Here is a 20,315-nt window from a genome sequence, read left to right as displayed (position 1 = left end):
CAGCGGATTAAGTCAAAGAAGTCGAAGAAATTCTGCACTGGGAATGGCATGACATGACTTTTTTCTTCATTTCTGCTCAATCTGCGCATTTCGGAGGCACCTATGAAGCGAGTGTAACGGAAATTAAGTACCATAATAATCGCATTGCCAGCGATCGGAATGCCAGCAGATATTGGCTGAGAAGAACGCCGCCTGCATCCCACCATTTTGTAGAAACTCCGTTTGTCGTTGCTGGCGTATCGCTCCTCTGCTCCGGCGAGCACGTGCTCCTCGTACTCGCGGTTTTTAGACGATGGATTCTTTTTTCCGCATTCACATTCACATCACATTCGTCCATTCAGTGGGAGAGGTGCATCGATCAAATTTTGTGGGCGATTATTGACTGTCTCGGGTATTAACGCCATCAAATGAATTCTGGCAGCGGATTAAGTCAAAAAAAATCTGTACTGAGAATGACATTGCCTGACCTTTCCCTTCATTTCTGCTCAATCCACGCATTTCGGAGGTACCTGGGAAGCGAGTGTAACGTCAATTAAGTACCATTATAATTGCATAATGGGACTGAAGATCTTTTCAATGGACTTTTTGACTATTGAAACACTAATTATATATGTACTAAGCTTGGGTCAACTTTTTTCAATTCCTAATTTGGCATTCTGATAGGAAAAAGTCAAGCCTTAAAGACGGAGACAGAGATCACTACAACAGACTGAATCGCAAAGAGGCCACGTTTTAATTGACGGAAAGCACTTCTTGGGTATCATCGTTGATAGGACCTATCGTGGCGCAAATATCGACTCTGACCACCAGCTGGTTGCTGGTTAAAGTGCCGTCAAAGACTCCGTTATCACCAACTTTCGGTTCCGTCGCTCGCCACGGTAAAATCTGGAACGATTCAACCAACCGGAAGTCGCTGGTGAGTACGCGCGGAAGCGCTGTCGGATGAGGGAGAGCTAAACGAAGCTTCTCTCGAGAACTGCTTGGATAGCGTTAAGGTAGCCATCAACAGCGCAGCGGAAGGTGCCATTGAGTTTACCCGAAAGTAGTCCGGTGTTACGACTGGTTCGATGAAGAATGCCACACGATGTTAGACGAGCAGACTGTAGCGCGGACGTCGATGCTGCAGCAGGAGATTTGTCAATTATCAATTGTCAATTTGTCAAACGAAGACAGTTAAAAGTGGAGGAATCTTGTCGGTTGAACGTGAGGTGATCTCGAATGGTGCAAGACAGCAGGGACAATGGCTGCATCGGTACGGCGGATGATGAAGATGTGCAGACTCCCACGATAGGTCAATTGATCAAAGCCATTAAGTTGCTTAAAAAGAACATGACTGCTTGCTAAGATAGCTATCTCAGAGGGGCTGAACCCGAATAGGTTGGCTGCCTGTCTGCACTGGCTGATAGTCAGGATCTGGAAAACAAAACAGCTTCAAAATACTTTCTTAGTTTCTTTTTCGCCGCTAACAAATAGATTTGTGGGCTTAATTTAATTAAGCCTGTTTTGTGGACGAGCAATCGACAACGGGCCTAATCTTGGTTTTGCGGCAGAGCCTTCAAAAGTGTCGCGAATGGAGATTCGCAGATTTTAAGGCAGCGTATAATACTACCGACCGTGATCAGGTATAGAAAATATTTTTCAGGAGCCTAAAAAGACTGATTGAGGCCACGATGGATGGTGTGCACTTGTCGCCTGTTCAGTATCGCGCTAAAGGAAGTGTTATCAAACGTGTGAGTCAATTCATTGACAAGGTGGATATTGCCGGAAGGATGTCTCAGTTGCTGTGCAGTATACCATGCTGAAACGTGAAGTAGAGAAGGTTGGTTTGGCAGTGATTACGTCTGAGATCCAGTACTTGTTAGCAGGAGGACCCAAGTGCTATGGAGCTCACATTGGCAATAGTGTGGTAATCGACGGGGACGAGTTCAAGGAGGTAGACGAATTTGTATACCTCGGGTCGTTGGTGACGTTGATTAACAACTGCAACAGAAAAATACTCGGTATTCTTACCGAAAAACGTGCTTACTGCGGACTCCACTTAACCTTAAGGTCTGGTAAGCTTCGCCGGCATATAAAGTGTATTATGTACAACATACTAATAAGACCGATAGTCCTCTACGGGTACAAGACGCAGACGGTGATCGACGGTGACTTGAAAGCACTAGCCGTTAGCTAATGTCATGTGCTTAGGACCATCTTTAGCGGGATAGGTGCTCGTTAGAGATGTGATTAGCTATAATTCGGTACCTCTTGTTGTCAAACGTTCATTCTCTGAAACAGTTTTCAAGAGGGACTGAATCGAATATTGGAACCGCAACTAATTTTATTAGTTAAGTATATTATTTTAGTATAATAGTAATAGATTTAAAAAAATATGAATTCGTTTATGAGTGACTTTCACGACTGATTCTCGCTGTTTCTTTCTACCTTTCAGCAATGCTTCTAGACGCTTCAGAGACGAGACTAAGCTAGCAAAGTTGTTCGGGAATGCAATCCAACGCCAGTAAACCAAATTTATTGGGATGGGATTATTCTGTACTAGTTTCTGCACAGGGATTGACATGACATAACTTTTGGCTTTATTCCTGCTCAACCTCCCCATTTTGGAGGCAATTGGGAAGCTGCGGAAAATCTGTAAAGTACCATTTCGAACGCATTATGGGACTGAAGGTCTTTTCAATAGACCAGCTTTTACGTATTGAAACACAAATAAAATCTGTGCTAAACTGGCGGTCACTTGCTTCAATTTTTGATTCAGCCGAGACAGACGGTTCTGTTAAAGCTCGATAACTACCACAACTCCCGCAATGTCCTGTTGCATGTTTTACCGCCAATATCACTAGCAAGCTTGGCACGCACAGTTCGACTCGATTTTGCGATTTGAACCAACTTTAAACTACCTCAGTCAACCAGAATTTCCGAATGTTTTGTATGGAACAGTTGTAGAGTTGGTTATAGTCTACAATAGTACTAAACTTGCTTCAGCTCTTGTAGTTATGGTGCTCTATGGTTGTAATGCTGTTGGTAGCAAAAAGAACGCACTTTTTGCTACTAACGGGGAAGCGATCTGATAAAACAGTAACTAATAAAGATAAAGCAATACTTACTTCAACAATATTGTTGGATTATGACTAACTCTATGAGAAATTCATACATAGCTTTTAAAAAAAGTGAAAGAATATTGGGCTCCTAAAACTGAGATTAGAACCGCAACTGAAGCTAAATTTTGAGACTAAATATTAATTTGATCATTGAAGATAGTTTGAAGTCAAGACCGACTTGCCGGGTTTTTTTAAATTTTCAGATTTGGCAACCCTAATTACAACGAAGGAGAATTTAACCAAGTATCTACGAACGCGGAATGAGTTAATCACGATCAAAGGGCAGAGATCGTGAGAAGATAAAACAACTATTCCGGGCTGATGATACGCTCAAGTTCTATGAGAAAGTGAACCAATCTCGTAAAGGATACACTACGAAGCCTGATAAGCGTAGGGACGAAAGGGGAAACCTGGCCATAAACGAGTCGACAGGTGGAACTATATAGTTCTTCGATGGACTTCTCAGAAGGGGACGCAACTCAAGTTAAAAGCGTCGTCCAAAAATGTCGAGAGTACAATGTGCCCAGGTACCATATTTTCTTGGATTTCAAGGCAGCATACGGTACAGTCGAGCGCAAACAGCTATGGCAGATAATGCACGACATTCGGTTTCCAGACAAACTGACACAGCTGATCAAAGCTACCCTGGAGCGAGTGATGTGCTACGTGCGCACATCGGAAGCACTCTCAAGTCCTTTCGAATCGCGCAGAGGGTTGCCTCAAAGGCGATGGACTGACCGGCTTGTTATTCAACATGGGTAATGAAGATGTGCTCCCGCTAGCGGGAGAAATTCCCCACTAAACTTGTCATACATATTCCTTAACATAGGGGGAGTTGATAAAGTAGAACGTGCTGTTGCTCAAAAAGAGGGCAAATCCAAATGTGGCAAAATAGCTTTGTTTTTTTTGCATTCGGGACGACTAAAGATGTATAACTGTCAGACAACAAGCGGGGAGGTTCTGAAAAGTTGATTAGCAAAAAAGGCTTTGTCTTTCTTTCATCATAGAGATATTCGGATAGAAAACAGATGTACAAGTGGCTTTGGGACAATATGGGAGGAGCTGTATGTCTGACAAGAGGAGGTGTCTTACAAGGGGGAAGATGAGCAATGAGAAAGTGTCTAAAGACAAAAGGAATATGGCCCCGTACGAGAAAGGGAAATCCAGTTCTTAACTTATCTTCAATCTTCTTTAATATTTATTAAAGTGCACAAATGTGCGAACAAACTTGGCATACATCTTCCTTGGCATGAGAAAATGCTCATAGGGAGGATGACCAATAGGGTGGAAGATTGTCAAGGGGAAGCTCCAAGTAAATAGGGATTGGCTGGCAATTAAAAAGGCAGGGGGGGGGGGTAGGTTTTGCCAAGTGGCCGGTTTTTGGCCGGCCCAACCGGTTTTTCACCTGCAAAGCCGGTGGCCGGTCAATCCTGCAAAAAGGCCGGTTTTCTGACATATGAAGCCGGATTGGCACTTTTTGCCGGATTTGTTAAATTTTCTGATAAATTTATTAGCAATTCTGAGTAGTGGATCGATGAAGATAGCCAGTTTTGCAGTGACAATACTTTGCTTCTGACGGTAACTAAATTGTCCACCAGCACCAGAAGCAACTAGTTGTCACTCTGAAACTATAGCTATGCTATCTTCAATAATCCATTTAATGTTCGTTGTGGTTTCGATTCCGGCGACTATCCAAATAATATGTCAATAACGCACATTACACATTCCTGGCAAATCCTCTAATAATATGCTGCGACACCCCCCCCCCCCCTCTCCCCCGCATTTTTTGAAGGGAGGACCGAGCGGCCGGTTTTTGTAATTTTGAGACTTGGCAACCCTAGGGGGGGGGGCGGTGCTTTGGAGGAAGGTAAAGCACCACTACAGGGGGAGAGGCGGCAAAGTAAGGAAAAAGGTTAGTGTCTCTTCCCTTGTGGGGATTTCCGGAGAAAAACCAGATGTACAAGTGAGAGAAGGATACAAAAGGATGGGAGAGATGTTCAAATGAGGAAAAAGAGTTTTATTCCTTGCATGTTTGCATCGCGACGGGTCGTGACTAAATTCTCAGAATTCAGCCTGTAAAGCCACCATCTGTTCATAAACTTCAAGGCGACGTACGATTCGATTAAAGCAAAATGATTATCATGGTAACATCATGTTTCAAGATAAGGGGTGAAATGCCAGGATATTTTGTGACGCTAAGCGATCTAAAACAACACGATGGATTCTCGAATTTGCTTCTCAGCATGTTATGGTTTTGTACGAACAGTTAACGGGAAGGGAGGAGCGGCATCATCATCAGCGAAAGTCTCGCATATCGGCGAATTACAAATAACACAACGGCGTTACCAATCCCAAGTCCTAAGCAACCTTTCAAAAGAGAAACAGCGAAAATTTAGCTTAAAACTCATGCTCTACAGGATGCCCATTGGACCACGAAATTTAACGATGCTAAAGGAGGCCATCGACAAGTACTAGACGCAATTGACCGTAAGATTTGACGATCAATCTTGGAGGCCAGTTGAAGTAGGATTATGAATCGATTGAACAGTTTCTCCCTCTCCGTCGATCAATCAGATTTAGCTCCCTGGTATTAACTGGATTTGACAGCTTGGAACTACTGTGACGCCATTGTCGTTGTACAACGGTTTGGTCAAATTTGGATAGTGACCTCTTACCATGTTGGGTCAGAAAAGGTGACAAATTTTTTTTTAATTGTTGAGCATATCAAATCATATCGAATAAAACAATTAACTAAACAAATAAAAAAAGCTACAACAAATCCTGAGGCTAGGATCAACTACTTACCAGCTCTTCATCGTTCAGCGTCGCTCGGGGAACGGCCGAAGTCAATCCGGCCTGCCGCTTCGTTGCCGCCATCGTCTACGGAACACGGAAAAAAAGAGAACTCGTTTTAGCATGGTTCTGCGGTTTTGACGTGTTGAACGTCAAACATTGAATCTACAACTTACTTTCAGGACCTGATGGAGATTGATTGTGGCGATTGATTACGGTAGAATAGAAGCAGTTTGTTTTTTGGTGGTTTTGTTTTTGATTTGATTTGATTTTGATTTTGATTTTGGTTGGTTGGTTGATTGGTTGGTAAGTTGGAATCGAAGGGAACATTCACATTCATTCACATTCAGTTTCAGAGTTTTGTTGGAGAAATAGAGAGAGAGAGAGTACACGGGTTTTGTTGCGACATCATTAGATTGTTAGCGGTTTGGTTGCATGTTGGTTCGAATGGCTTTACTTACCAGCTCCGACACCAACGGTATCGACTTCCGCCGGGGACGAATGTCCGGCATGCTGTCGATGTTGCTGTAGAAGGTATTGTCTCCCAATCTAAAACAAAAAATTTAAAAAATATTATTCATCAATCTTTTGATTTGATTTGAATAACAAACTCACCCATTTCCGCGTCCACTGTCTGACGTTCCGTTACGTTTCTGTTCGGAAAATACAAAAAAAAAAGTCTGTATCAGTAAACTAGAAACAAACCGAAGCAAATCAAACATCGAAAACAAAATATCGGTACATTCCACAAAGGTTTTGTTTGCTTACAAGCCCCGTCGTACTATCCCGGCTAGAAGAATTTACCTCGGCTTCTTCGGGTTTGCCAACGTCGACCTTTTTGAAGAGGCCCGGCTCATCGGTGGCCTCTTCACTGTCCGCTACCTTTTGCTTTTCCTCGATTCGCTTTTCCTTCAACGTTTTCAGCAGCTTCCACTTGCTGCCTCCTTCGCCATCTGCGGGAAAAAAAACGAGTCCAAACACATACACACAAAAACCAAAAATGGAAAGAAAAAGAAGAAGAACCGGTCCTTCCGGCGGTCAGTGTTTCTGAGAAACTGGGCACACTAGCTCACAACGGACCGACCTTCGCTTCCTTGGGCTCGAAATAAGCTCTGCTTTCTGTGCGTCGGCTTCGGTGCTTCATCATCCGGCTGCTGCTGCTGCTGCTGCTGTTCGGCTGCGGCAAGTTCTTGTGCGTTGGGTGTCGTTGTGCTGCCGTCCTGGAATTCGGCGACCATCGGTTCCCCTGTCGGAGAGAATACTTGTTGCTGTTGCTGTTGTTCTTGCACTGTTGTTGGTGTAATCTGTTGTTGTAGCTGTTGTTGTTGTTGCTGTTGAAACAGTGCTTGTCCTACGTCTGCTGGGGATTGTAGTGGGGGTGAAGTAGTTGTGGTTTCTTCTGGTTACAAGAGGGGTTCTAGGGTAAACACACAGAGACACACAACACCGAATGAAGACTGCTGGGGTGGCACTTACCTGGTGCGCCCGGCATTACCACCTGCTGGCCGCCGCTGGCGGCGGCCCCTGTCGACGACGGAGGCGACTGAAGGTCCTGCGATGATTCCGTGGTTGGTTCCAGTTGTTGTTGTTGTTGTTGAGACGGTTGCTGGGACTGTTGTTGTTGAGGGGTTCCTTCATCCAGGGATTGTTTGGAGGAATCCAGCGAGAAGGAGCTTTTCATCGTAGCGAAGAAGGCCTTGGATTTGGTGCTGATTAGACTGTCCGAGCTTTCCTGGTGGGTGAGATTTTTGATGCCTTTGTTGAAGAAACTGCCGAAGTTGGCCGTGGATGACTGGAAGAAGCCACTTTTTGATTCCTGCTGGGGTGGTTGCTGGGGTTGTGGTTGTGGTTGTTGTTGCTGTTGAGGCGGTTGTTGCTTTGGTTGAGCTGTTGTTGTTGGTTGTTGGGCGACGGTCGTTGGTGGTTGTGATACGGGAGTTGGTTTTTGAGCTGGGCTTGTCGCTGGCTTCGCCATTTGAGGGACTGCTGTTGTCGGTTGAGCTGGTGTTTGACTTACGGCTGGTGTTGGTTTAACGGTCGCTAGAGTTGCTGTCGTTGAGACAAACGTAACGGGAGGTGCCGTGGCTTGAGCTATCGGTTTACTGTCCGCTAGGGCGGCGATTGTTGCCGGAGCAGCTGATATGGGTGGTAAGGTGGATATTTTTTCCTGTATTTGAGGAAGACCAGCGTCCTTCGATATGACTGCAAGGTTTTGATTTAGATTGTTGGAGGCCGAAGATAGTGTTGTAGGTTCCGTCGTAGATACTGGCATTGTAAGACTATCGGAAGCCTCACTGATTCCGGAGGAGTTCATGGAAATGTGAAGGAACGAAGAGGCTTCCGAAGTTTCCGGAACGTTCGATATAGTCGACAGAGTGGAGAAATCCGGTAAACTGACCGGAGCATCGCTGGAAGAGAGTGTCAGAGGAATCGTGGGGAACAAACTCATCCCGTCGGTGGATTCTGCAAATCCAGAATCGGAAATATCCAGCGACGGGAAGAACATTCCATCTCCGAGCGTTGGAATGCTGGATTTGCGCGACAGTGACTCGTAGATGGCTTGCATCTCCGGAGTGTCCGTGATGGAAGTCTGTCCCGGTAGCGGAGTAAACATCGGAGGACTTGATGGGGGTTCCTTAATGCTAGATTTCCGAACAAACGGCTGGAAAGCTGACGGTTCCAGCGGCTCGTTTAGGCTCGCTTTGCGAGGAATCGTCGCAAACAACGGCTGCTCGGGCGTATCGCTAATGCTAGTAGACTTAATCGGCATTTCGGAAGCCGTGGTTAAACTTGGTTTTCTAACTACAGTTGAGAACAATGATGATTCGGTAACACTTACTCGCCTAGTTTCGGAAGCTTCGGTGATGCTTGGTCTTCTACAGTCCGCCGGCAGGCCAGAGGAGGCAGCTGCCTCCAAAGCTTCGCTGATATTCGGTTTCATCGTAACCGTCGCAAACATTGGAACCGGTTCGCCCAACCCCATCATGTTGCCAGCGATCTGAACCGCTTGGCCGACCAGTTTCGCTTCGACCGCTTCCTTAAAGCTTTGACTAAAAATCGACTCCGGTTCTCCGTTGACGTTTGTATAGGTTAACGAGTTATCGGCGCACGGTTTACTGTTCATCAGATCAGCGAGGTTAGGTTTGTTAAGCAAATTCTCCGTGAACGCTTTGCTCATCGAAGCGTCCAGATTGTTCTCCTTCTCCACTCGCAGCTCCTTCGCTAGACACTTCTGCAAGCCAAAAGGCGAAAATTCGCTCAATTTCTTAGGCGACCCCGAACCGAGGCCATTCACTGGATGGACTGCCGTTAAGTTGAGCTGGAATTCGTTGTCTCTAGTTCCGGCATTATCCTGAATTATGATTGTCCCGTCTTCGACCGTAAGCAGATCGTCATTCGTCAGCGAAGCAATCCCCTCGGCATGCGGCAAATGAATATACTTAGTAAAGTCCTTCTTCGGACTAACGCCACCCTGCTTGTTCCGTGCAATCAACCGCTCACCAGCTTTCGAATCCTTCGCCAGCGGCGAAAACTCCTCCGCAAACACCTCCCGCAAATCACCACAATTCTTCGCCATAAACGTCCGCACCTTTTCCAGCTCCTCACTGCTCAACGACGCCACATCTTCATCATCCATCACCTTCGCCATCATCTGCTTGATATCCCCATTACTCATCCGCTCAATACCCTGCTCCACAGCATGCTGCTTCGCCAGAGGCGAACCATACTCCAACTCCATCTGCTTGGCGTGATTCAAAAACGAAGCACGCAGCTGCTGTTCAATCAACGCAGCATTATCCGCCGGCTCAATCTCCCTCAAAATCCCACCCTCAGCCTCCACCAGAAACGGATTGGTGGACAACCGCGCAGCATCATGTTGATACCGAACCGGCTGTTGAACCTGCTGCTGTTGCTGCTGCTGCTGCTCTTGCAGCACCTCCGGAATGTTAGACAAATTGCGTCGCATCAGCCAATATTCCTGCTGCGCCTCGTAACCGGCTACTCCGTTCACAGGTCCATACTGACCCAGCTCGTACGCCTGCGGCGGATACGCCGGCCCAGCCGGTGGCATCATCTGATGCGGCTGCAAACTGTGCATGTACGCCTCGTTAATACAATCACGGTACTGCAAATCTTCCCGCAAGCGCGACTGTTCCTGCAGCGAATAATCATGATGCCGCGCGTAGTCCGGTATCATGTCCAGGTACGCTTTCCGATTCTCCTCCATAAACTGCAGATTCTGCACGATCCGCTGCTGCGAGATGTTCAACGATTGCAGCTTGAACACCTTCTCCGACATCCGGGTGTACTCTTCGTTGAGCAGATTCAGCGCGGCCCAGGCAAACTTCAGCTCCGTATCGAGCAGATCGATGTTGGTGGCAATCTTGTCCGTGTAATCGTTGATGATGAAGTCCTGATGCAGATGGTGCAGATCCTTCAGACCGTGGCTTGCGTACAGGTCCTGGGATTGCTTGCTCCACAGGTACGCAGCCATCACTTCGTTCTCATCCATTGCGTTCCAGGTGGTTGCGTACGTCGGCCGGGGAGTATAAAGTACGGGGTGGTAGTAGGCGTTGCTTGAAGGCAGTTCTCTGGTGGACCTGAAAAAGCAGGCAGTGTGTTGATTTTTTCTATTAATTCAGTCAAAATTTTGCGATTGATAGATGGGACAGAACAGGTTGTTAGGATAATGATAGGCTGTGAGAGGGTGTGAAAGTGGATTGTCAGCTTCATTAGGGGACCCAAAACGTGATGCACTTGAGAGCGCGTCTAAAATTATAGCCTTGTCAGTGCCAGACTAAGCACCAGCCGAGCGTTCGGCAGTCGGTAAATTTACACTCCAGAAAATTTCGAGTACGGTACGGGTACGGGTACGGGTACGAGTTTGTCCTCCTAATGATGCAGAGCCAAGCCAATTGATGGCGATGACGACCGACCGACAACCGAGAGAATGCGAACGGATTATATTAAATTCCTTTTTATAGGCCGGCAGTCGGGTGTGGAATTTATGATGCGAACGAACCCCTTCTTCTACGGATGGATACGGATATGAGCGCGCGGCACAGTGTCGACATCGACGACGACCAACGACGCCGACGATGATGGGATGGAGGACACACACACACACAGAAGTTGGGAGCGGGGAATGTTTCAGAAGTCGATAAAGCTCGGAATGTGAAATGTTCTCTCCCCCGCCCGGAGGCTGCCAACCGACACGGTGCACAGTGGGCAAAATTCGAGCGAAAAAACGGAACTTTTTGCTGTCGTTGTTTTTAAAGGGTAAAAAGTGCCTATGTATAAAATGTATTCCATCGACTGATTGGTGTCTTTTTGATGTTAATTTTTACTTTCCGTCCGGGTTTTCAGTCTTTTGTAGAAATCAGAACAGTTTTTTATATTCTTTCCGACGTTTCGGCTTAAACACAAAGCTGAAACGTCGGAGAGAATTCAAAAAACTGTTCTGATTTCTACAAAAGACTGAAAAACCGGACGAAAAGTAAAACTTAACGTAAAAAGTGACTTTTTTATTATAGAAAAGTCACAAGAAATCGATTGGTGATGGTCTCAACTAGGTGAAAATGACGAGATATCACCCATTTTGCACCATTAACTTTTAATTTGTGATTTGTAGTCTGTTTGGTATTTTTACTGTCGTTTAATCGTCTCTTCATCGCCTTTTCTGCATCTATTTTTAATCTTTTCATCGTTTTTACCGATCTCTGTTAACATTTTTGTCACTTCTTTGGCGTTCTTTCGGGTGTATCTTTGTCGTCTTTCGTCTCTTTTTTTATCATCGGTCTACTTGTCAGCGCTTTAAAACAATACTTTAATTCTTTGCGTTAAATGCAAAAAATGTAAGCAATAATATGTAATCAAAAAGCTACACTGTTCAGTTTTCTCTGTAGATTGTATTGTTGAAATATTAGTTGCTTAACATAACTAATGTAAAAGATCTACTATGATTTGACGACTAAATAAATAATAATAAGAAATAATAAATTTTTCGACTATCTTTTCGATGCCGTTTCATCGTCTATTTGCAGTATTTTCGCCGTTCTTATGTCGTTTTATCGTTATGTTTTTTTGTTTTTCGCCGTATGTCTTAGTCTTTTTTACATCACATTTTCGTCGTCTGTTCGTCATTTGTTGACCTCCGTTTTTCCATTTTTCGTCGCTTTTTTCAACGGATTTGCGGATTACCGTTTTTGTAGTCTTTTTTGCCATGGTCGTGCAAACCTTCATTTTGGCGTCGTCATTTTGTAGATTTTGTTTTCGTTTTCTTTTTTCATCGTCCTGCTTGCTGTCAAAACAACCAAAGCTGCCTCAAAAGACGCTCTTTGAGACTGTCGTAGTGGCCTTTTAACCCAATGCCTTTCTGGTTTATAAAAAAAGACAGCCAAAATGTTGTTTCTTATTGGTGTTTCGTAGTTCATTCGTCATCTAACCTGTATTTGTCTTCTTTGTTTTACATATTTTATCCCCTTTCGGTCGCTTCATGAATGATTTTTTGTCGTATTTAATTTTGTTGGTGTTTTGCCGACTGTTTCTGTCATTTTCGTCATGCTTTTTATCGCTGTTTTGGCTTTTTTCGTCATCTTCATCGTATTTCCACATCACTCCCCGTCGTTTGGTCTTTGTTTTTTACACCTTTAAATGTTTTTCTGTATTCTGTGTCGTTTTTTGTCGCAGTTTTTGCATCTTTTCCTCATCTTATTATTGTCTTTCCGACGCCGTGTTGCTGTCTTGTTGTCATATTTTAGTTGTCTTTTTTTCGATTTGGTCATCTTTTTATCGTCTCGGTCATATTCATCATATTTTGTCGTATTTTTTGTTCTTTTTATTGTTTTTCGGCGTCTTTTCATCGTACTTTGTCTCGTTTGAATGATTTGTTGCTTCATCTTGTTTTATGGCCTTTTTTGACTGTTCGCTTTTGATGTTTTCTGGCGATTTTTCATCCTATTTCTGTCGTCTTCCGTCTATTTTTCAATGGGCGTTTCGACTATTTCACATTAACTTTTGTCATGTTTCTGTCATATTTTTGCTGCCTTTTTATCTTTCTTTCGTCGCCTGTTTGTTTCATCTCTCTTGTATTTTCTTTATATTCATCATCTTATTGTGATTTCTTGGTCGTATTTTTTGTTTTCATCGTATTTTCGTCATCTGTTTGTCTTTTTTGCAATTGTTCTTGTTTTTTGTGTGTTATTGCTTTTTTTCGACGGCTTTACGGTTTTGGTTTCGACACCTTTTGCCGTCTTTTTGTCATTTTTTTGTTGCTTTTTCGTACTTGTCATTTTTTTATTAACTCTACCGTCTTTATCATTTTTTTAGACCAAACCTCGTGTTTTGAGTCTTGACCTTGGAATGCGGTCAAGCATATATACAGTGGAAACCCGATTTTGTCGCTCCCCGATTTTGTCACGTTTTTGACCCGATTTTGTCACGTTTTTTACCCGATATTGTCACGCTTTTGATTTATCAAAAGCTTAGTTTGAAAATCATTTTCAAATATGTCAAATGTGTTAAAACACTGTGAAAAGAACTGTGTTCAACAAGTTGATTATCGTGGAGTTTCCACAAAAGTTGTTTCTTATCTCCACAACTATAATAGCTAGAAGGTTACTTTCTTTGGAAAAGTTCTTTATAGAAATCTTCTCAAAAATTTTATAGAACATTGTTTTGTTCTATGTCTTACTGCTTGAAAAATAAATTTTCTATCTTACTTTTAGGGGGGTTAATCAAAGAATCGTTCATACCATAAGAAAGAGCTTTATACACAGTGAAATTTCTCTGAACATATTCATCAATTGCAGAACCACCGTTTCAAAAAATATCATTTTTGTCCTATTTTCTTTGTCTTATTGTTGTTGTCTTCGGCGTTTTTTTTCGTCGTATTTTTTGTCGTCTTCCGTTTTTTTTTCAATACGCTTTTCGCCTATTTGGCATTACCTTTTGTTTATGTCGTCTTTTTGCTGTCTTTTTATCGTTCTTTCGCCGGCTTTTTATCATCTTTTCTTCGTATTCATCGTCTGTCTTTGTCGTATTTGCGATGTGTTTTTGTTTTATTTTCGTTACCTTTTTGTCTTTTTTATATCATTTTTGTTTTTTCACGACTTTTTGTCATTTTAGTCGACGTTTTTTTATCGCGGTTTTGGCGTTTTTTCGTCATCTTTATCATATTTTTATTTTATTACCGTCGTCTGCTCGTCACTTTTAAACGTCTTTTTCATTTTTTGTTGTTGTTTTGTCTTTTCAAAACCTTTTTGCCGTTTTTTGTCATTTTGGTGTTGCATTTTTTTTTCGTTCATCTTTGTTTTTGTCGTTTATGTCGATTTTATCATTTTTTGTCATATATTTTGTTCTTTCTGTTATTGTTTTGTCGTCTTTTCAATATATTTTCGCCATCTTTACTTCATTTAGTTTTCGTTTTAGTTTCGTTTTCAATGATTTGTTGTTTTATCTCATATGGCATCGTATTTTTGTCGTCTTCTGTGTTTTTTCAATGGGCTTTTCGCCTATTAGTCATTACGTTTCGATATGTTTCTGTCGCCTTATTGCTGCGTTTTTGTAGTTCTTTCTGTCCGTTTTTGTTTTGATGTCGTTTGCCGTTTTTGTTGTCTTTTCTTCGTTGTTGTCACCGTCTTCTGGCACCGTTTTGCCTCTTTTATTGATGTCCTTTCGTCACTTTTTTACCATTTTTTGTCATTTTGGTTGTTGTCAGTTGAATTTTTACAGCCTGTGTGTCGATCTCCAGTCATCTTTCTCGGCATTTTTCTTCTTGTTCTTGTTGCTGTTTTTTGAATCAACATTTTCGTCAACTTTTCATCTTATTTTCGCCATCTTTTCATAAGTTTTTCGCCATTATTTCATTGCATTTTCGTCGTCTTTTTGTCGTCTATTTGCTGGCTTTTCGCTTCTCGGTACCTTCAAATGTCTTTTTTGTCGTTTTTTTGTCGCTATTTTGGTATCTTGTCGTCATCTTATTGTTGTCTCTCGACGCCTTTTTGCTGTATTTTTGCCAGCTTTTTTAGTATTTATCATTGTTTTTGACGTCTGTGTCGTTTATATCACTTTTTGTTGTATTTCTTGCTCTTTGCTATTTGTCTTTACTCAGCAAATTGTTGTTTTATCGTCTTTTAAGGCGTCTATTATGTTGGTCTCTTATGGTGTTGATAACTCTTTTAGCATTTTCGGCAGTTTTTCTTCGTATTTTTATCCTCTTGCGTCTGTTTTTCAATTTGTCATTACCCTTTGTCACGTTTCCGTTGTCTTTTTGTTACCTTTTTGTCGTTCTTTCTTCGGTTTATTGTCGTCTCTTCGCTGTGCTTTCTTTGTATTCATCGTTTTATTATCACTTCTTTGTCGTATTTCGGTCATCTTCAACGGTTTTTGCCATTTTTTTGGTCTTTTTTGTTGTTTCATCGTCTTTTGATCGCTTTTTATCATTATCTTCTGTCGTCGTTTCGCCATTTTTTATTGTCCTATTGTCACTTTTTGTCATTTTTTGTTTGTTTTTTCGACGCCTTTTTGCCGTATTTTTGCTAGTTTTTTCGTATTTATCATTGTTTGTCGTTTGTATCACTTTTTGTTGTATTTCTTGCTCTTTGCTATTTGTCTTTACTCAGCAAATTGTTGTTTTATCGTCTTTTAAGGCGTCTTTTATGTTGGTCTATTATGGTGTTGATAACTCTTTTAGCGTTTTTGGCAGTTTTTCTTCGTATTTTTGTCCTCTTCTGTCTGTTTTTCAATTTGACATTACCCTTTGTCACGTTTCCGTTGCCTTTTTGTTACCTTTTTGTCGTTCTTTCTTCGGTTTATTGTCGTCTCTTTGCTGTGCTTTCTTTGTATTCATCGTTTTATTATCACTTCTTTGTCGTATTTCGAGTATCTGTACATCTTTTTTTTCAACGGTTTTTGCCATTTTTGTCGTCTTTTTTGTTGTTTCATCGCCTTTGGTCGTTTTTTGTCATCATCTTCTGTCGTCGTTTCCCCATTTTTGATTGTCCTATTGTCACTTTTTGTCATTTTTTGTTTACTTGTCTGTTTTCAGTAGTCTTTTTACTGTCACTGTGTTGTTCTTTCGTCGTATTTTCAACATCGTTTCGTCCTGTTTTTGGCATATTTCTCGGGTACTTTTTCATTTCGACGTATCTGCAAATGAGAGATTCTCTTCGTGTCTCCTCTCTTCCGCTGTTTACGGCGATACTAATGCATTTTGACACATCAGCTTTGCATGAATCGGTTGCCGGAGTCAGTAGCTAGCCAAATGTTTTGAAAATTTTCTTTTCAATGCATTAGTATCGCCGTAAAAAGCGGAAGAGAGGAGACACGAAGAGTATCTCTCATTTGCAGATACGTCGAAATGAAAAAGGCGTCTGTTTTGTTTTTTTCGACGGTTTTGCCGTGTTTTATGCTGTTTTAGCGTGTTTTCATTGTCATTTCTTCGTTTGTTGTCATCGTCTTCTGTCGTCATTTTGCCATTCCTTTCGTCACTTTTTGCCGGTTTTTTGTCGTCTCGCTTGTTGTCAGTTTTCTTATTACTACCTCTGTGTTGTTTTTCCGCCATATATTTGACATCTTTTCGTCATGTTTTTAGCATGTTTTGTTACCTTTTTGACGATTTATGAACGATTTTTTGTTATGTTTTGTTGATTTTGTTGCTGTTTCCTTTTATCATCGTTTTCGTCAACTTATAAATTAAATACGATGATTTTCGTCGTCATTTTGCCATCTTTCGGCACCTCTTCGTCGTCTTTTTGTTGTTTTTTTATGGCTTTTTGTCATTCGTATTTGTCATCCTTTTGTCGTCATTGTCGTATTTATAATTTTTGTTGTATTTTTTGCTCTTTTTGTTGTTGTTTTAGTGTCTTTTCAATGTATTTTCGCTATCTTTATATCGTTTATTTGTCTCTTCAGCGATATGTTATTTTTTTCGTGTTTTATGGCCTTTTTTGACTGATCGCTGTTTTGGCCTTTGTCGGTAGTTTTGCATCGTACTTTTGTCGTCTTCCGTGTTTTTTCAGGCTTTTCGCCTATTTGTCATTACCTTTTGTCATGTTTTCGTCACCTTTTTACTGCCTTTTTGTCGTTCTTTTTGTCTGTTTTTTCGACGGTTTTTGCAGTTTTTCTCGTCATCGTCTTCTATCACCGTTTTGCCCCTTCTATTGTTGTCCTTTCGTCAATTTTAACATTTTTTGCCGCTTTGTTAATTGTTGAATTTTTATTGCCTGTGTATTGTTATCCCGTCGTATATTAGACATCTTTTCGTCGTCTTTTTGGGATGTTTTGTCTCCTTTTTGGCGCTTTTTTAACGTCATGTTTTGTTATTCTTGTTACTGTTTCTTTGCATCGTTTTTCACCATTATTTCATCGCATTTTCGCTATCTTTTTCTAGTCTATTTGCTGTCTTGACTTATTTTCGTCGTCAATTCGTTGTGTTGGCTTCGTTTTTTATCATTTAGTTATCCTCTTTTGTCGTTGTTTCGTTATTTTTCATCTTTTAATCACTTTTTCCCATTTTTTTTGTCGTTATTTATGTTATCAATACAACAAAAATGTTTTAATGCTTTTTCGTCGTTCTATCATCGTCTTGCTATAGTCTTGCTATAGTTTTGCTATATTTGTCATCTTCTTGTCGTGTTTTGTTTGTCACTGTTTTAGTGTCTTTTTATCGAATTTTCATGTTAATTCATGGTCTTTAGTCGTATTTTCGTCAACTTTTCATCGTATTTTCATTGTCTTTTCGCCGTATTTTAGTGATCTTTTTTTCGTCTTTTCGCTGTGTTTTCTGAAGGCTTACATATTCATCAGTTTTTTTTCAGTCGTTCAGTCGTTTAGGAAAACCATAGCTAATTGATGCAAATAAAGTCAACATTATTCGCTTGACAAGAGTGAAGTTTTATCAATCTACAGAAATCTTATTAGGAACTGTTGTAATGTACGAATATATAGAAACGAAAAATTTTCACTTTTCACCTTCTTCTCCTTCTTCACAATTTAGGTTTGAATCCTGGTATCAAGTTAAACTAGAAATAGTACTTTGAATTGAACTTAAAATTGGCCTAGAATCGAAATCGAAATCAGGCATGCAAAAGGACTAGAAGCGGGACATAAAATTAGATTAGTAATCGCACCAGCAATTGATCTTAAAATCGGAGTTGTAATCGAACTTGAAATTTGATATAAAATCGGACTAAAAATTTAGGTTAAAATTTTACTTGAAGCTAGACTTGAAAACTGCTCAAGCTCAATAGGGAAATTGGACCCAAATGAGCTCGAAATCGGAATTAAACTCAACTTGAAATTGTGGACCTTAAATTTTACATGAAATTGGACGCAAAATTTTACTTAAAATTGAATAGACCAACCTCGTGTTTTTAGTTTGATCTTTGTAATAAGGTTAGGCATTTCATAGATTTTTTATAATGGTAGTTCTTTTCGATGGAGGAGACTGTATAAGACATTACTTTCTACAAAGGCGTGAACGGAGAAAGACCAGAAAATTAGATAAAGAAGAGTCATTGAAGCAACGCTTATTAAGTTTGTATAACATTTCTCTTTACCCAAGCTGGGGGATCCACGTATCCAACCAAGCTATAATTACTTTCTTCTACCGTTCGTTTCGCCGATTATAAAAAACTAGCATTATAAAAAATTAAAATTGAACTTGAATGTGGACTGGAAACGGACATTGATATTGATCTCGAATTCGACTTCAAATGAGAACTGAAATTGGATCTTGAATTAAACTTGAAATTTTACTTGACGTTGGACTTGAAATTGAAACGGTGAAACGGGTTTTCGGTCACTTTTACCCACTGTGCAAACGACAAGACACAACGGTTGGCTCTTTTTTGTGCGCTTTTTCCCCATGAAAATGATGGAGATTTAACGGACTGAAAGTCCCTGCCAGTCCGAAGCAGCAGCAGCAGCCGCCGGCCGTCGCCGCCGGTTGGCTGCCAGTGGAAGATGATAATGATACGTGTTGAGATGAGATTGCATATGCCGGTTTTAGTTTATTCGAATGTGAAACATTCCGTCGCAAAATGTAGCTATTTGTAATATTCATATAATTTTTTTTGCCCCCGTGCACAGAGGCAGGCAAGCAGAGAACTTCACTACCGTTCCGATTTCACTTGCTGACGGGGATTTGCACGGGAGCATACTGTACCTACAACAATTCCACATGACTAGCTTATTATTCCCCCGTGCATCATGTAAAAATATTTCCTGGCTTACGAACCTGACAAAAATCATCAACGAAGAAACATGCGGAAGCTGTGAGGCTTTCAGGCTTCAGCTTTAGCATCAGCCTCTGCTGACGTGCAAACAACGCCAACGGATGGAGGGCCTACTCCTACAATCAGCAAATTGGTCTCCTGCAGCAGCAGCAGTTTAGGTCCTTCCCGCTCCCGGTCGGTGCGGTGATGGTGAACACACACGAGAGGTAAATAGCTCTTCAAATCATACGGAGGAGACAAAGAGCCGCCCTGTCCCGAAGATAGGCTAACCGGCAATTTCCGCCGCTCTGGCTGAGTACCAGGCTGAGAGACAGGAAGCAGCGGGCACCAGGAAAGCGGGCTGGGGGATGGAAAGTTTTGGTTTACTGCCAAAAGTTTGATTGCTCAACCGGTATTCGAGAGCTGCAAGGAAAAATTTTCATAAAAAAACGTGCTATTTTTGTAACAAAAAGTGTACATTGCGAACGGGAGAAGTGTAGTAATAGTTTCAGTTTTAATACGGAGTTGATAAGTTTTAAGAAAAAAATTCTTTGTATGCATCATGATGCATACGCTTTTTGTATAACAATTTGACCTTCAATTGATGTATAATTCCATACAATCTGAATCGCAAAAGGCAAGCCCACGGAGAAATTGGAATGGAAATAGTTGTCCAATAACCAGTTTCAGCGATAAGATGCCATTAAAAAAAGCTTCACGATCCGTTCTTTAGAAATGAACGTAAAACTAGTTTTTTATTTTCTAAATAGTTAGAACCATTTCTAAGTACCGTGATAAAAGCTTCTAAGACGAACGGGAAAGAGCCGTAAAACCAAAGAAGTTTCTCAATACGATTTGCCAATGGTAAAAGTTTTTCCATTCTCCGGTATGAGCTCAGGTATAAAATGGCTTTGAAGAGCTGTTAAATTGTCAAAGTGCATTGCAGTATTATTGCTATTAACACAGGATAAAACGCTATCAAACTTATTTGTTCGAACTACTATTCGAAAGTGTTGCAAGATGCTTCCTTACCTAAAATATGATTGAAATAACCAGATTAAGTACCAAAGTTAGCCAAAAATACAAAAACAAATAATACTTCCAAACAAATAATATCAAACTTACAATTTATGCAACGATTCTTCAAAATCAGGGTTTAATGCTTACAAATCCATTTTGAACAATTAGAACCCCTAGCGTGGCC

At 41.3% G+C, this 20,315-nt stretch overlaps 1 protein-coding gene across 1 annotated transcript in view; it reads right to left on the bottom strand.

Annotated features, from left to right (window-relative positions):
• Positions 1–19,499, bottom strand: part of LOC128733158 (protein unc-13 homolog B) — a 36,212-nt gene extending 16,713 nt beyond the window's left edge. Inside the window, exons 1-7 of the mRNA XM_053826798.1 lie at positions 19,135–19,499; positions 7,371–10,495; positions 6,979–7,293; positions 6,699–6,847; positions 6,510–6,547; positions 6,347–6,443; positions 5,907–5,981 (exon numbers count right to left, since the gene is read on the bottom strand). Of these exons, the coding sequence (XP_053682773.1) occupies positions 5,907–5,981; positions 6,347–6,443; positions 6,510–6,547; positions 6,699–6,847; positions 6,979–7,293; positions 7,371–10,495; positions 19,135–19,148 (3,813 nt within the window). The 5' untranslated portion in view covers positions 19,149–19,499. The remainder of the gene's footprint in view (positions 1–5,906; positions 5,982–6,346; positions 6,444–6,509; positions 6,548–6,698; positions 6,848–6,978; positions 7,294–7,370; positions 10,496–19,134) is intronic.
• Between the last annotated feature and the right edge of the window lie 816 nt (positions 19,500–20,315).

The sequence above is a fragment of the Sabethes cyaneus genome, chromosome 1, assembly GCF_943734655.1.
Source record: "Sabethes cyaneus chromosome 1, idSabCyanKW18_F2, whole genome shotgun sequence".
NCBI lineage: Eukaryota > Metazoa > Arthropoda > Insecta > Diptera > Culicidae > Sabethes > Sabethes cyaneus.
The sequence above is the reverse complement of the archived record's forward strand: the minus strand, read 5'-3'. Positions and strand labels throughout refer to the sequence as shown.